The 13,163-nt window shown below is 37.4% G+C and overlaps 1 protein-coding gene across 2 annotated transcripts in view; it reads right to left on the bottom strand.

Annotated features, from left to right (window-relative positions):
• CASP8AP2 (caspase 8 associated protein 2) overlaps nt 1–12,910 on the bottom strand; it is a 52,444-nt gene extending 39,534 nt beyond the window's left edge. For both annotated transcript variants that reach the window (XM_044674179.1, XM_044674180.1), the window contains exons 1-2: nt 12,877–12,910; nt 1,267–1,349 (exon numbers count right to left, since the gene is read on the bottom strand). In XM_044674179.1, coding sequence (XP_044530114.1) covers nt 1,267–1,321 — 55 coding nt within the window. In that variant the 5' untranslated portion in view covers nt 1,322–1,349; nt 12,877–12,910. The remainder of the gene's footprint in view (nt 1–1,266; nt 1,350–12,876) is intronic.
• Between the last annotated feature and the right edge of the window lie 253 nt (nt 12,911–13,163).

The following is a 13,163-nucleotide window of genomic DNA, read 5'->3' as shown; positions in this document are numbered from 1 at the left end:
TTCCTATATACTGCTAGACTTGGTGGATCTGTTAGCTGGATTTGCTAAACTATTTTTTCTCTTTTTTATCTACTGTTAAGAGGGATGACTTATCTCTCTGATGGGGATCAGAGATGGAGATATTGAGAAATGATGGTGGTATAAAAAAACATTAATTTTTTTTTTTTAAATGAGAACCAAAAGATGGTTTCTAGCTAGTTGGGTAGATCCACTGGGTGGATGAAAAGGAACATATATGAGAAGGTGTAGAGACAATGTGATCAGCATTAATGAAAGTAAAACAAAATGGTGATAAAAATCACTCTTATCATTGGGTCCATCAAATAAATGAAAATTGATGCCCGCCATTTATGTAGCAAATTATTAAGCAAAAAGTCTTATATGATGAAGTATAAATATTGTACATACTTTCCATAATTCATAATTCTCAAGATGCTAGATGAATAGATTTTTCAGAAGGATGAATATTCAACTATTATTTAGTGCTTACTATGTAATAGAAACTAGTTAGTCACTAGGAATACAAAATAAAAGGCATCAAGTGTAGAAGATCCTTTCCAAGAGCTGTGCTTTATGACCTTCTTCCTCAGTAAAGTTCAGGAAGCCCAATCCTTGACATGAAGAGTCAGAGGGAAAATGGTATATAATTAATGTTACATGGTGGCAAAAGAGTAGAGTTGCAAAAAGTTCTGCTATATCATTTACTAAAAAGAAAGCTCTATAGTTTTAGAGTCTAAGTGCTCATTATTTACATGGCACTTTGGTCCAAAGAGTACATTGGTATTTTACAGAATTATTCTTTATAGAAGATAAAATAACATTCCCATACAGAATTATTTTTTCTTATATTTGCTATAATAGTATTTTACTTACAGTGATTTTTAATGTTTTCAAATGCTGATTACAATTTCAACGAAACAAAAACATGAAAGTTTAAATAGTATTTGAAAATCATGTTCATGCTGCTAGTAATAAAGTTACTTTTCTCTATTAGACATTATTATTATTATTTATTTTCATTATGGCTAGTTACAAAAAATTTTACTCACTGAGCTCTTTACTAAAAATGTTAAGTTTTCAAAGTAATACATGCATATATATTTGACTTTAACAAATAAAATTAGTCAATAATTTATCAAAAATTGGTCATTTGAAAGCATGCATCAAAAAAGTAAAAATATGAGTTTTCAAATTAAAACACTAAGTAACCTTTGTAATAAGAAAACAAAATTTCAGAAAAATAGCTTAACTATTGAATTTTCTTACCCAGAAGGACATCAAATAAATCCGTTTTGTCACCATTTTCATCATCCGCTGCCATGATCCTAATCACCTTTGATGTTCCCCATCTACAATTGTTTAAGAACATATTTTAATTGATGAAATTAATTTTTTACAATTCAGGAAATAGGCAACTTCAAAAATTTAGTTTAAGGAGGCACTTAGACCATCTGACACTACCACCCAATCTGCACCAAATCACTAATTATATCATTTAGAAAAAATTATACTTTTATAGTAGCATCTCATTTTTTGTGGACAAAGAACAAAAATTAGGAGACAGGGTCTTTATATTTGTCAATATTCTTAAGGTTTAGAAAAAAAGTAATAACAGTACACATTTATATAGTTCTTTACTATGAAGTATTATATACATTTGTAGGTGGCACATAGTTTCCTCAGGAGTTTTTTTGTGAGATAGTGAGTCATCCTAAACAAAACAGTAATAATTTTTGAATTTATCAAACACTGTGCTACTATGCTTTGCTTGCTGTTGCATACCTAATCTACTTGACTTTTTAACCAGTAGCAAATTGTTGATGATTATTACTCTGCAGCAGAATTTGAGACATGGTACTTCTACTTCCTACTATTTTCATTTCATTCATTTCCCTTGAGATTCCCTGATCTTTCTGTTCTTCTGTATCAATGGTATCAACCTCCAAAAAAAAAACCAGATGCTTGCAGGGCTGAACAATGACTTAGAAACCACAAATTAACATTATCTACACTGCATTTGTATTTATTTTGTTAAATATTTCTCAAATACATTCTTTTCTAAAAACTCTTACCTTCTGTCTTAGAATCAATACTGCTATCAGTTCAAAGGCTCTACAAAAGCAGTCCAGCTAGACAACTGAGATTAAGGGATTTGCCCAGGATCCCACAACTAAGAAGTGTCTGAATCCAGATTTGAACCCAGTTAGGCCTGGCACTACATCCAATTCAGCCACCTAGCTGTACCTTCTCAATTACATTTTAATCTCAATTATAATTTAATTCTAACTATACTCCATCAGTTTGACACCTCTGCTCTACATATATATAAAGTAATCCTTTAGAAGGCTACATAATAAGGCACGGATTAAATGAAATTAAGGCTATCATTCTTTTACTATCATACATAGATCAAACTTTGAGTGAATATTATTCTCTAATTATCTGTCTTTATTTCTGAAAAGTGTGATTTGTAATTATATTCAGAAAGTTCCTGTGTATCTTTTTAAGTGCATACCTAAATTGTTTATATATGTTGTAATTATTTTGAATAGAATTTGTCTGTTCCTGCTGGGTTTTAGTGGTAGTATATAGAGAAAAACTGATAGTTTGTGTGGATTTATTTTATATTCTGCAACAATCCTGAAGTTATTAAGTTTTTCAATTTTTCTAAATTCTTAGGCTCTTGCAATAAAGTCATCATACTACAAAAAGGGATACTTTGTTTACTTGCCCCCTGTGCTTATTTCTTCAAACTTTTTTTCTTATCTCATTGCTATAAGCACTATCTTATAGTGCTATATCAAATAACAGTGATAATAATGTGCATTCTTGCTTTTCTCTGTTCTTTGAAAATAATGCTGACATCTCTCCATTATACATACTTTGGTCCATGATTTTAAATAGATATTTTCCATTATTTATCTGCTTTTTAGTATTTTCAGGAGAAATGGGTGCTATGTTTTATCAAAAGCCATTTCAAAATCCTGTTACACATGATTTTTATTTTTATAGCCATTATTATTAATGTTTGGCTCAAATCCCATCTTTGTACAAGATCCTCTTCATCACCTTCCCTCAGAGATTATCTCATCTTGTATGTACATAGTTGTTTGCATGTTGTTCAACCAAATCCTTTGATAAATGGTCAAAGAATAAGAGTTGGTACTTTTCATATGAAAAAATGTTCCATATCACTAATCATTAAAGATAAAGATAAAAGCAGCTCTGAGGTTCCATCTTATACTCAACAGATTGATAAAGATGACAAAAGAAAAATGAAAAAAAAAGAGGGGCTGTGGGAAAACAAAACAGGAATATTGATACATAGTTGGTGAAGTTGTAAACTGACATAGCCATTTTGAAAAGCAAGTTAGAACTATGCCAAAATGTTACTAAAGTGTGCATTCCCTTTGACTCAGAATATTACTTCTATCTACTCTCCATAAGAGTTTTACTAACAATTAATTCTTCCATTACTCTATACTCCCCTCTTAATCTTCCCCAAAGTTTGCCCTAATCCTGGCAATTTCTCTGTTGAATTTAATATTTTTTCTAGAACAAACTGATTTGTTCGATCTTTCTTTCAAATAAAAATGAGTTTCACGGGATGCCTACTTCCTTTATCCCTTCCTCCAAGTTTGTATAATGTTCTCCCCCCATTTATACACACCCTATTATGTAAAATAAGTTCCACCTACTTTAATGTATTTATCTGTCTAGGTTTCTCTGGATTCATTCCTACCTTTCATTTCAAAGATACTATTTGCCTCAAATCTTTTTATCAGAAATTCTTGGAAATTCTCTTTCATTATTTTTAGGATTACACTATTTTGCCAAATAAATTATTCTTGTCTTTCAGTCTTTATTTTTTGCCTTGGGAATATCATTCGTGCCTAAGAACACTTCCTGGTTAAGATGGCAGCTGAGTAAAAAGGAGCTGCTTAACCACTCCTAACCAAAACATATAGGACTCCTCAAGAAGACATAAAAACAAATCCAGAGGAACGAAGGGACCCCACAACAGAGCACAGCATTGGAGGTATGTGGAATCGGGGCATTTCCATGCTATAAGGGGGTGAAATAGCTCTCACTAAAACGTAAGTTGAGCAACCCCCTCCCCCACCCCACACCTACAATGCCAAAGCCAGCGCACAAGAGCTAGAGCAAGCTTGGTGCACCCATTAAGTCCTTGGCAGCTACCTAGGGTCACCAGGGCCTGTTCCTGAGAGCAGCAAGACTTAAGACCCCAAGAGGCTAAAGAATGCGCACGAACGCAGACCCTGAGTGTAGGCTCAAGCGCAGGCTCTTGAGTCGACAGATCCTGAGCGCAGGAGCGGACTCGGATCCTGAGCACAGGAGTGAACCTTGAGTGCGGACCCACTGCAGAGGGGTGCAAAACTGTGGAAACAGCGTCCTGAAACTATTAAAGGAGCCTCAGACAGAGGAACAAACAAAGAGGTCACCAGGAGGCTTGACCCTGAGAACAACGAGATCTGAGACTTCAGGAGCCTAGAGAGCACAAACAGACTCTGGGTGTGAGGAAAAACCAGAGAGGGTGCAGGGCTAACAATGGCAAGCCATTCAAGAACCCCAAAAGAGAAAGATCATCAAGAAGAAATCTGTAACACTGGACAACTTTTACACAGAGAAAGTCCAGACAGCAGAGCAAACAGCAGAGGAGAACAAACAAGTAATCACATCCAAACCTTCCCAAAATAATGAAAACTGGTCACAAGCTATTGAAGAGTTCAAATCTGAGATGACGAGGAAGATGGAAGAGATCTGGCAAGAAAATAGCAGTTTAAAAGGCAGAATTTCACAATTGGAAAGTGAGGCAAGTCAACTGAAGACCAGAAATGAACAGACTGAAAAGGAAAACCAAAAGATTATAACCGAAAACCAGTCCCTAAAGGCTAGAATTCAGCAATTAGAAGCTAATGATCTCTCAAGACAGCAAGAACAAATAAAACAAAGTCAAAAGACTGATAAAATAGAAGGAAACATGAAATATCTCAATGAGAAATTGACAGATCAAGAAAACAGGGCTAGAAGAGACAATTTGAGAATCATTGGTCTTCCTGAAAAAGCAGAAATTAATAGAAATTTGGACTCCATACTAAAAGAAATTATTCAGTAAAATTGCCCTGAAGTTCTACAACAAGAGGGCAATATAGACATCGAAAGGATCCATAGATCACCCTCTACACTAGACCCAGAAAAGACAACGCCCAGAAATATAATAGCCAAATTCAAAAGCTTCCAAGTAAAAGAAAAATCTTACAAGAAGCCAGAAAGAGACAATTCAAATATCAAGGAGCACCAATCAGGATCACACAGGATCTGGAAGCCTCTACGCTAAAAGACCGCAAGGCTTGGAATATGATATTCAGAAAGGCAAGAGAAATGGGCCTTCAACCACAGATCAACTACCCATCAAAACTGACTATATACTTCCAGGGGAAAGTATGGGCATTCAACAAAATTGAAGATTTCCAAGTATTTGCACAGAAAAGACCAGGACTAAATAGAAAGTTTGATATCCAACCACAAAAATCAAGAGAAACATGAAAAGGTAAATAAGAAACAGAGGGGAAAGAAAGAAAACTCATAATTTTTAAATTTGCCTCTTTAAGGGCTTCAATAAGATCTAATTATCTGTATTCCTATGTGGAGAAATGCTATGTATAATTCTCTGTAGTGAACTCTATTCACTATTATAGTATTCACTATTATAGTAATCAGAAGAATAATTCATAGGGAGAGAGTGGAATACTAAATGGTCTAAAATGACATAGGGGGTGGGAAAGAGGGGGGTGAATAGTAGGGGACACCAAGAGAAACTTGAGTGAATAAGAAAAATAGGATATTCTATTACACACAAAGAGGGCATGGGAAGGGGAGGGGACAAATACTATTATAAGGAGGAGAGGAAGAGAGCATTAAGAGGTAATATTTAAACCTTACTCTCAGTGTAATCAACCTGGAGAGGGAAGAGTAGCTATATTATCCATTGGGATATAAAACTCTAACCCTAGTGAGAAAGTCAGAAGGAATAAACCAAGGGGAGCAGGGGAGTGGGGAGGTCAAAAAAGGGAGGGGAGAAGAAGGGGGAGGGAATTCATTAGGCCTTTAAAAATAAAAAGAGGGGAATAATAAGGGAGGGGGTAGAAAGGGAAGTTAATCAAGGGAGGGGATAAGGGATACCAGCTTAAAGCAAACCACTGGTTTAAAAGGAAATAGTGTAAGAAGAAGGAGTAGGACTTGGGGAGGATACAAAAATGTCAGTGAATGCACAACTGATAATTATAACTCTGAATGTGAATGGGATAAACTCGCTCATAAAACGGAAGCAAATAGCAGAGTGGATTAGAAACCAAATTCCTACCATATGTTGTCTACAAGAAACACATATGAGGCGGCTGGACATACACACGTTTAAGGTTAAGGGCTTGAGCAAAATCTTTTGGGCGTCAAATGAGAAAAAGAAGGCAGGAGGGGCGATTATGATTTCTGACAAAGCCAAAGTAAAAATAGATATGATTAAAAAAGACAGGGAAGGTCATTACATCCTGATGAAAGGCAGTATAAACAATGAGGAAATAACACTGCTCAATATGTACGCACCAAGTGGCATAGCATTCATAAAGGAGAAAGAAACTGGCAGAGCCCAAGAAGGAAATAGATAGTAAAACCATAATAGTGGGAGATCTAAATATTCCTCTTCCGAGAATTTTAATAGATTATAGAAATAAGTCATAGCTTTATCTCAGTCTCTGCTTAGGATAGGTCTGGAATTACTCTTTGTGTGTTACATCCCTGAATCCATAAAATTTATTTATCATTGATATATTCTTAAGTTTATTAACATTTCCCAGTTCACTTCTACAATTGGAGTTTTTTGTAGTTTTTTGCTAGAGGTTCCAACTGGTTCTTTTCACTTCAATAGGATAGTGGATCCCTGTTCTGGTTCATACTGTCAGACATCTTGCTGTTGGGCTTCTCTTTTGCTGGTGTCTGCAGAATTCTGACAGATCACAAGCTTAGCTGTATGAGCTGATGTCAGTTTCTTACAAACTTTTAGAGCCCCTAAGGCAAAGACTGATCAGTGCTCTCTTGGTAAAGGTACTAGAGCCTTCTAGATGAAGCATTCTAGTCTTCTGGGGGATCTGGCCTTGCTTGACTGTCTGGGCTTATTTGGCTGGAACACTCTGATCTTCCAATACTTGTGGGTAGCTGGTCTTGCTTGACCAATCTGTTGCTTCTTAACTATGGCACTTTGGTTTCTTTGTAGGCTAGGTCACATCTGAATGCCCTAGGGTTTCTTGGTTGGATCCCTTCCTTAGTTACCAGAAGATCTCTAGGTCTCCTTCTTTGCCTACATAGACTGGACAAAACCTATTTCTTGATGTTGATTCAGTCCAGCACTCCTTTATTTGATCTTTTCTGGAGTACATGTGTGGGAATGAAGCTACAAATGCCCCTATACCCTGAATCATATCAAGTGAAAGTCTGAGAAAAAAGTTCCATAGTTTGAATGGATTTTCATAAATTCCAATCATGGAACATTCTCCTCATTTCTGCCTCTTAAAATACCTAGCTTGGGGGCAACTAAGGTGGGACTCTAAATACAGAACTAAGGCTAGAATCAGGAAGACCTGAGGTCAAATATGGTCTCAGACACTTCCTGTGTGACCCTGGGCAAGTTACTTAGCCCCATTTGCCTAGCCCTTGCCCTTCTGTCTTAAAAGTTTTTACTAGGGCAAAAAGGATTTTTAATGCTTGGTTTCCTTTAAAGTTTAACTCAAATGCTATCCCCTACCAGAAGCCTTTTCCAATACCTCCAGGTGCTAGTGGCTCCTCCCCAAATTACCTCATCCATACTTCAATGTATAAATCAGTGGTTCCCAAACTTTTTTGGCCTACTGCCCCCTTTCCAGAAGAAAAAATTACTTAGCGCCCCCTGTCACATACTATCACCACCCCCTTACAGTTATTCACCACCCTCAAATGCACCTGTGGCCATCACTGCACCCCTGGATCGCTGTAGCACCCACCAGGGGGCGATGGTGCCCACTTTGGGAATCACTGCTATAAACGTTTCCCTCTATAAAATGTAAACTCCTTAAAAATAAGGACAACTTCATTCTTGTCTTGCATCCCCAACATTTAACAGTGTCTGGCACATAGAAGATTTATAATAAATGTTTTTTGGATTGAGATGACTCATCTCAAAAGCCTGTGGCATCTGAGATGTGGCATCTTGGCCCCTGGTGATCTTGGCAAGATATTCAGAGGTGGGCATGGGAGAGTCAGAAATGGCTTCTAGAAAGTCCTAGGAATGGATCAAGGAATCCTTGGTGGAGGAAGAGACTAGAAATGCTCTTGAATCTCTCAAGGAGCAAATGGGAGGAATAAGAGGGAGGCATGGAAGTCTCAGAAAAATGGAGAAAAGTGAACGCTATAAAAACTGTAGAAAAAAAGCTCTGCTAAAGGCAGAAAGCTGACAGCTACCTTCTACTACACTTATTTTTTAAATGAGAAAATGATTAACATTTATAATTTCATATTTATAATATTGGCTACAACATTGTTATTCTTTGTCCGTACTTTAGTATTTATCACCATTAAGGAAAAATAAAACAAGTTCAATGATAAATTTTTTTTAAGTCTTCACTGGCTCACTGCCTTACATCCAATACTCAATGTGGTTTTAACCTACCTTCCCATCCATACACTTCACTGAATATGCCCTGCATACCTGTGAGCCATTTTGCTCACAATATTCCCTAAATCAGAAGGGAGGAAAGGCTACCAGGGGAGGGTATGGAAACTGCCATGTTAAATATAGCTGTAGCTCTCTCTCTCCACCTCTCTGCCTGTCAAACCATTCTGAAAAATCCAGGTCAAACAGGATCATTTTCATGATATTGTTCCCAACTTCCCTTCACTGACAAACTGAAACAATGTTTATATTTCTGATACTTATGCAAAAAAACCTGTAACATAATTTAGAATGGCATGTCATCTCCTCTACTCCTATATAAGTACCTCTACAACAGGAATCACATATTATTCATCTTTGGAGCTCCCTACAGTGCCTAGCACACTGAATCAAAGCCAATCAAAGATCAGACATAATTGATGAAATATCATTAATAAAGACTATCTAGAAAACAAGTCTGACAGAAATTAGTTTTGCATAATAACTGAAACCCCATGCCAAGATAAGCTCCAGTTGGATTTATGCTAATAAGTGTCATATCACAAATATATTAAATTAGTAGCAAAGGAAATATCTTTTATACCTATAACATGGGGAAGAATTTGTGACAAAAACAAGGACAAAGAAGAAGACGGGGGCAACTAGGTGACTCCGTGGATAGAGCCAGGCTTGGAGGTAGGAGATCTAGATTCAAATGTGGCTATGTGACTCCTGGACAAGTCATTTTACCCCAGTGCCTAGCCCTTACAACTTTTCTGCCTCGGAACAGATACTTAGTATCAATTCTAAGAAGGAAAGTTAAGAGTTTTGTTTTTTTTTAACACAGAAAATAAGATTAAATAAAACATTTTGCATAAACAAAATGAATGCAGCTAACACTAGAAACAAACAGTAAATTTTATAGAAAATGTATTTGATAATGATCTAATATCCAAGACAAATTATTGGTTTAAATTTATAATGATGAATGGTCAAAGAAGGTATTCTCAAAGAAAGATCTCCAAGATATCAATAGCCACATGTTAAAATGTGCTCCAAATCATAATAATAACTGAAGGCACAATAAAGTAACTGAATTACAACCTCATATCTATCGCATTGGCAAATATGGGAAATAAAGGAAAATAATAGTAGTTGAAGGGCTAAAAAGATAAACAGACAAATGCAGTATTAGTAGAGCTGTGAATCAGTCTAGCCATACTGACAGGCAGGTAGGTGTTATAGCATAATGGACAGTGTGCTAGACTTAAAAGTTAGGAAATTCTGAGTTTAAATTCTGTCTCACTCATGAAACTATTTACTAATGCACAAAAAATATCATTACTTGAATTGCTGTAAGGAGAATACATATCAATCAATAACAAATACATATATCTTGGTTCTGTATCTGCAAATTGTAGATAATACTATCTACCTTGCAGGAACAGAATCAAATGGAAAGTATGTAAAGTTCTTTGTAAATATAACATTAAGTCAATGTCAACTTTATTATTACTACTACCAGAATTTGTGAAGAGAAGTCAAATATTTGCCAATGATATTATATGAGGAATAGCTCCTAGCCATTCCTAAAAGAGTTCAGTCAGACAGTAGAAAAAGTTTCTGCAATTGTCATAAAGCTCTAGAATGTCTTATTAAGCAGGTTATATAGTCTACCTTTTTCACTAATTTCAAGAAAATGACAACACATTTGTTTTGGATGACAACTAGTCCTGCCAGGAAGCATAAAGATGGGACAGATCTGTATTTGTAAAACTTTTTAGCTTTTGGGGACTGCAGAATTTAAAACTCAACTGTGCCTGGGAAATTTTCATAGTCAAGTGGCCCAGAGCATTCATTTCCTATTCTCTCCTTACTAGCTGGCAATTTATCAAAATTCCTGGTCCTTACACTATATACCAAAGAGACATTCTTCAAAAAATCACTGTCAAAACTGAATTCTCAAATTCCCTCACAGCCCTGAACCTGTAAGATGTAGGCCATCTAGATTTATTTTCTTCTACTTCCATAGACCCTACCTTAAAGCAGCCAGGTACATAATGGATAGAGAGATTGGACTTGAAATCAGTAAGAGCTATGCAAATCTTGCCTCAGTCATATCTGTGTGACCCCCGACAAGCCACAACCAATATCAACTTTAATGTCCTCATCTATAAAAACAAATTTTTTAATAATAGTGCCTGCCTGGCAAGGTTATTATGAGGATCAAGTGAGATAATATGTAAAGAGTACTGCAAACCTTAAAGCCCTACATAAATATTATCTATGATTGTTGTTACTATGAAGGAAAAAGCATCTCAGAAACAATTTACCAAAAAAAAAGGCCACAATATTGTACTTAAGTTTACAGCTAAGTTTCACCAATTTCCACAAAGAAAATGAGGAACTAAATAACTATACCGAATACACAAACTATAAGGCAAAAACTGCAGTTTTAATATTAAGTGTACTTGCATGTAATTTCTTATAGAAAATAACATTCAATGTGAACAAAGAAACTGCTCCAAAACTACTAAAACATCCACTTTGACCACATCATAAAATTGTTAAAGTTAAAACAAAAACTGTCCCTGGAAACAATTATTTAACAAACTTAAATTTAAAGAGGGAGGGGTGTAGCCATGGGTAGCTAGTTATAATGATCTGACCCAAAATCTAGCACCTCCCTACTTTCCTCAACTTTTATCTCACATAAATCTCAGACTACCACTTCATTATGCTCCAGTCAAAACTCTGCATTCTGAAGAATGCTTTAGATTAGAATGTCTTTCCTCCCTAATGTATTCCTCCACACATTTTAATGTCTAAATCAAATACCATCTTTCTCTCTAAACCCTATTTATCCCTCCCTCCCTGGTCCTACCTCTCCTACCTCTCAGATCCCCAAGGCCTTTCCTCCTAACTTACTCAGTATGGATTTGTATCTAGAGAAGCTGTATGATGGGACTGATAGAGATAATTGAGTTCAAGTTCTGCCCAGAAAGTAGTATGAAACTAGGGTCAGTTACTTAATCTCTCAGTGCCTCCCACAACGCTCTAAAGCTACAAAATGTAAAGCCAGGTGATTAAGTGCAAAAGTAGAGTTGCTTCCCTACACCAATGAAATCATGGGTTAGTTCATAAAGTCAAATCTTGCCCTAGCTATTGCCTAGTTGTGTTACTAATTTTAGATGTGTGTTTATATATACATATACATATATATATGCATGTGTATGTACTGTGATCTCCTTACTATATTAAAAACTCCATTAAAACAAGGACTGCATTAGCTACACTTTCTCAAACCCAGAACCCAGTATACCAACAACCTTATCAGGCTATTATTACATATGCATATGTTTAGGCATGATCTCTCTACTTTGTTAAAAACTCCATTAAGGCAAGAATTGTATTAATCTACACTTTCTTAAAACTAGTGGCCAGTAAAATACTATTGCTCACAGGAAGTTCAAAAGAATAAATGCATTTAACCAAACTTAATGGGAAAAATGAGATTACACTAGATTACCTCTTCAAGATCCCTTTCGACTCAAAAATTCTAATGATCCTTCACCCCTTTTCCCCAGACTAGCTCCTACAATGGAATTCCCTCGGGGAAACTGAAGTACCAGACGAAGGGCACGTGCAATTATAATTATTTTTGCTTCCCTTTCTCACTCCCAACCCCACCAGCAGCCAAAATTCCAGAGTCCCCCAAGTCCCAGGCTCCAATCAGAGCCAGAACAACTCAGGAGGAGAGCACTAAATGGGGTAATGGTTAGAGAGGGAGCCCGAAAGGGGCCCCCAGCAGGAGGTTAATCGGACGCTCAGCCCGCTACACAGTAAGGCCAAAAGCTCGCGCCCTGTGAGCTGAGAGCTCCCACAGTGAGAGGCTGNTCCCACAGTGAGAGGCTGATTGGGGGGGGGGGGCGGTTACCTGCAGGTTCGGGGGCGGGGGGTCAGTCAGATAGGCGCGGCCCCTCCCCCATCTCCCTAGCCAGGTCCGGACTATTGTGGCCAAACCCTCGGCAGGCCCCCCAATATACCCCTTATCCCGCCGCTTCCCACACTCCCTCGGGCCTCTGCCGCGTCAACTGTACTACCCACTAAGCAGTCCTTCCCCCTTCCTCAGGCGAACGGGCTGGTGGGCAGCACCGGGCGCCAAAGAGACTCACCCAATCCTCCGTACCCGGTCAGCAGCCCAGGCGCTTCTCCCGACGCCGCCGTCTTGCTGGTCTCTTCACCAATCCTAGCACCCAAACAGGGGATGGAGGCGGGATTCGGAGCCCAGGGCCAATCGTAGAAGACGCAAGGTACGTCCGTGGGGCACGTACATAGTTCCCGCCTCTGGAAGGGAAAAAAACACAGTTGGCGCGAAACTCCGGGACCGAGTATCACCTGCGAGCCAGCAAATGTCAATATTGTAAAGAAAGGGGCGGGGCTTGAAAGCAACTCCCCTGGG

This window comes from Gracilinanus agilis, chromosome 4 (genome assembly GCF_016433145.1).
Source record: "Gracilinanus agilis isolate LMUSP501 chromosome 4, AgileGrace, whole genome shotgun sequence".
In the NCBI taxonomy this organism is placed as follows: Eukaryota; Metazoa; Chordata; class Mammalia; order Didelphimorphia; family Didelphidae; genus Gracilinanus; species Gracilinanus agilis.
Note: the sequence above shows the minus strand (reverse complement) of the source record. Positions and strands in the feature narration are given on the sequence as shown.